This window comes from Orycteropus afer, unplaced genomic scaffold, assembly GCF_000298275.1.
Source record: "Orycteropus afer afer isolate SDZICR_OR568_19922 unplaced genomic scaffold, OryAfe1.0 scaffold00294, whole genome shotgun sequence".
NCBI classification, from domain to species: Eukaryota; Metazoa; Chordata; class Mammalia; order Tubulidentata; family Orycteropodidae; genus Orycteropus; species Orycteropus afer.
In genome coordinates, this window is record NW_006921881.1 from 4,115,775 (window position 1) to 4,120,394 (window position 4,620).

Sequence of the window (4,620 nt, forward strand, 5' to 3'; positions counted from 1 at the left end):
TCTTCATAGTTCCTCTTGTCAGTCTTTGTTTAGGAAGCTCTGCCTTCACTCAACCTGTTTAAATCTACATTCAGTTGTCACCATTAAATATCCATGACATGTACAGCTGATGATAGAAGTGTTGTGACTTTTAGAAGATATCAAAATCCAAAAGATGTGAAACATTTTGGAAACACTCATGAAATAAGGAAGATTTCCCAACTACTTTGCCAGTGTTTTGTTTATTATTGTCTCAAAGATATTTCCACATTGCGTTGACAATATTGATTCAACAATTTCTCTTAATCAGGCAATAGATGAAAATGGCATCATTTTACCGTAATCAGGATATAGATATAGATTAGTGGAAAAGTGAGAATTTCATTTCAGCATCTCTGGTCCCTAATTGTCAGTGGCTTCTTTTTATCATTGATACCCATTCCCAGCAGTGGATATTTAGGGGTATCACCTGGAGTCTAATCTAACTGTGCCAAAATGTGGAACAACAGCCAGAGCTTACTGAATGATTTCATCTTACTGGGCTTCTCTGAACACCCCTGGCTTGAGACACCACTTTTTGTCATCTTTCTAGTGGCTTACATCTTTGCCCTATTTGGAAATATTTCCATTATCTTAGTTTCCCACCTAGATCCTCAGCTTGACAGTCCCATGTACTTTTTTGTCTCAAATCTATCCTTTCTGGATCTCTCTTATACCACCAGCACTGTCCCACAAATGCTAGTCAACCTCAGAGGAAAAGAAAAGACCATTAGCTATGGTGGTTGCATTGCTCAACTCTATATTGCCTTGGCCTTGGGTTCTACTGAGTGTATACTTCTAGCCATTATGGCCTTTGATCGTTATGCTGCTATTTGCAAGCCCCTTCATTACCCACTCATCATGAACCAGGAACGTTGTATCCACATGGCTTCTGGGACCTGGATTAGTGGTTTTGCTAACTCCCTTGTCCAGTCCACTCTCACAGTGGTGACTCCAAGATGTGGACGGAGAGTGATGCCTCATTTCCTCTGTGAAGTTCCTGCTCTTTTGAAACTAGCCTGTACAGATACTCGTGTGAATGAGGCTGAGCTCAATGTCTTAGGGGCTTTGCTGCTCCTGGTGCCCCTCACCCTCATCATAGGCATTTATATGTTCATTGTTCGGGCAGTAATGAAAATTCACTCTACAGAGAGTCGCTGGAAGGCCTTCAATACGTGTGCTTCACATTTGTTGGTGGTCTCCCTCTTCTACTTTCCATGCAGCACTATGTATGTGCAGCCTCCCTCCAGTTATTCTCATGACAGAGGGAAGATCATGGCTCTCTTCTATGGAATTGTCACACCTACCCTCAACCCATTTATCTATACATTGAGGAACAAGGATGTGAAGGCTTCCCTTCAAAGGGCACTGACCAAGGAGTTTTGGGTCAAAACAAGATGATCGCTGAAAGGATTTAAGATGCTGAAAGGATGTATTTGCCTTTCAAACAAGATGTAGCACATAGAATTGATGAAGAACAGGGCATCAAGTTGCATAAATTTCATGAATCAAACAGGACCAAGAAATAAACAATTTCTACATGGCTTATCCAATTATTAGAATGTATGTTTTGCAAAATTGAACCCCAACAAGTCATGTCACTTTCCTCCCTACATTAATTACTGGCTACCTCAATCTCAGGGAGACAATAGTGTAATATATTGAGAAAAAGATATCTAGAGAGTTGTATATTTGACTTAAATTATTCATAAATGAATTCCAAGTAAATGAAACATAAGCCTGTCTTAGAAAACCATGCTACTACTATCTTGAGCTAAATTGAATCAATGTGTGCTGACATGATTTAGTAATCTTCCAACATTCAGTGTCCAAATATATTACCCACTTAAGACTTTTTTAAAGGGGCCCTATTGGTGCAATTTTAAAGTGCTTAGCTGCTAATCAAAAAGTTAGTAGTTCTAATTCACCAGTGTCTCTATGGGAAGAAAGACTTGGTGATTTGCTCCTGTAAAGATTGTAGCCTAGAAAGCACTATGAGGCAGTTCAATTCTATTCAACTAGGCACACAACCTCAGAAAGAAGGTTGGGTAATCTGTTACCATAGTGATACTGCCCCAGAAATGCAAGGAGGAGTTGTTATGAGTTGGATCTGACTCAAGGGCACATAACAACAAAAGCAACAGGCACACAAAAACGCTTTAAAAAAAACAAGACAAAACAAAAAAAAACACAAGAGCAACTTAAATAAAAAGATAACTAAGTTATGTGCATGTAAGATAAAATACGGGAATAGAAATCCATGAAAAATTTAGAGCTGGTGATTTTAAGAGTTTTTTTTCTCCAAAACTTTGGTCAGTCTTATGCAGTCTTGTTAAACAACAATGAGGTTGACAGCAATACAAATGGATCTTACTCTGTGAGGAGAGAAAAAACTGGGAGTGTGCCTTAGACAGTCAACAGTGGTGGGAAAAATAAAGGTGGAAAGTAATCTAACTTAAGAAAACTAAATATTAGTGATTTACATGATTGACAGGGAAGTCACTTGACTGAGCAAATTATTCAATTTTCAGTGTAGGGGTTGATGGAACTTTGTCTCTAATTCAAAACCTTGGTTGATCTATTAGCTTTATTCAAAAAAAAAAAAAAAAAAAAAGCCCCTGGCTGTAAATTCCATCATAAATACATGTTATCCAGAAATGCCTAGAAAAAAAATAGAGTATCAGTTCAACAAAAGCTCATTTTCTTTTTCTGAAATGCAAATCAAATCTCATACTTACCTGATGGGTATATGTATGTATGTTCCACGATGCTTCTGACTATCCATTGTCAGTGTGAAGTACAAGCTGTCTGTTTTTTGGGAAGGTATAATTTATTATCTTCGATTAGTTTGTTTGCCACCAAATGACAATACTAACACATGTCTTAACTTGAATATCATATAACAAAACATATTATAATGCCATGGTTGTCAAAAAGTACAGTGGTACAGAAAAGAATATCCAGATCCAAACTCACATATACACTATTATCAGATTTTTGATAAATATACCACTCCAATGCAGTGGGGAAAGGATGGTCTTCCGAATAAACTGTGTGGAAACAACAGAATATCCATATGGAAATATTTAAAATTCTCTGAACAGGTGATATGAATTGATGATCAATATTTAAAAGGAGTCTAATCTTGCTAATATTCAGGAAAGGGAATGTAAATTACCAAGATAGTGAGAGGCAATCAGAAAATAGTCTTTGACATTTAAAGGCGTGGCATAAGTATTATTCATTAAAAGCATGAGAAGAAGCTAAACCAATACTTTGATGATAATTTATATCCTTACATACTTACATTAGGATACAAGAATGTTCTAAATGTTGACATGAGTATCTAACTTAAACAAATTAATAATATATAGAAAAATCTCAAATAAAGTGGAATTAAGGAAGTAATATAGATAAGGGCAAAAGTTATTGAAAACTAAGAATTACGGAGGCAATTTAAAATTGTTTACTAAAAGGATTATTAAAATGTCAAATTGATGGCAAAGTCTTTCAAGAATAAAATCTGATTATTCATAAATTAATGATATTATGAAGGAAAGGGACCATAACTTTAGGCAAAAATGAGAAAATAAATGTGTGCATGTATAAGAGAGAGAGTAGGAAAACTTGATATAATATTTTAAAGTGCTTTTAGTCATTTCTTCTACAGGATATTGAATTTAATATTGTGTCCCATAAAATAAATGATAAATTATTAATTTGAAATTCATATAGTTCCACATTATTTCTATTTGATGATTTATGAAATCATTAATTAAGCACTCATTCTGAGTCATCAGTACAATCAATAATAGATCATATTTCCCTATTCTCTTAATTCCCAAAGCTTTCTTAATGAAATTATTCTTTTCCAATTGCCATTCATCTATAAAAGCATTTAGTCATTTTTACTTATTTCAGTTCATTGTAATTATTTCAAAATAATGGATTAAGCTTCTTTAATAAGGTATTGATAAACATGAACAATCTTCTGAAAATCTTCTGGGGTGTTTTACCAGATTACTTAATTTTTTTCTTTTATAATAAATACACTGATAGTGTGAAGTCTAGGATCTGAATTAGATTAATATCTGACTGGGAATCCTAATCATCTATCTGATTTCAACAGACTGCCCCAAATTATGAATATTGGAAATTGTAAATATTGAAACTGGAATCTAACACAAAACAGGGATAAAATCTCCCTATAAAGAGAAGATACTCTGATATACTGGGATTTCTACGTGATACAGATAGAATATTTCATATTAATTTCCCCTTCTTCCCCATGTATCAGCATGACTTCTGGTCTTTTCCAATTCAACATATTCAGCTATGTCTTAAAATTGCTTCTTTTCACAATACTGGTAAACTCTAACCTTGTGAGGTGTCCTCTTCTCAGACAGATCTTATTTGAATGCTTCATCATGTAGAGTTCTCTTTCAAGACAAGTTTTTTCCAAGCCCATGTGATATTCTTGTTTGTATCCTGCACATTACCTAGGACCATATTTTGTACGTGGTAGGTGTTCAGTAAACAGACCCAACATAATTGGATCTAGAGCTGCCTCCTTCTTTTCAAAGACCACTTCAACCCTTCCAA

At 34.9% G+C, this 4,620-nt stretch overlaps 1 protein-coding gene across 1 annotated transcript; it reads left to right on the forward strand.

Annotated features, from left to right (window-relative positions):
• The first annotated feature begins 474 nt into the window (after window positions 1-474).
• LOC103205997 (olfactory receptor 2B6-like) lies at window positions 475-1,419 on the forward strand. Its single transcript, XM_007951439.1, has one exon. The coding sequence runs from the start codon at window positions 475-477 to the stop codon at window positions 1,417-1,419; it is 945 nt and encodes a 314-aa protein (XP_007949630.1).
• The last annotated feature ends 3,201 nt before the right edge of the window (window positions 1,420-4,620 follow it).

Coding starts and splice junctions, on each gene's coding strand:
- LOC103205997 (XM_007951439.1), top strand. CDS start 475: ATGTGGAACAACAGCCAGAGCTTACTGAATGATTTCATCTTACTGGGC.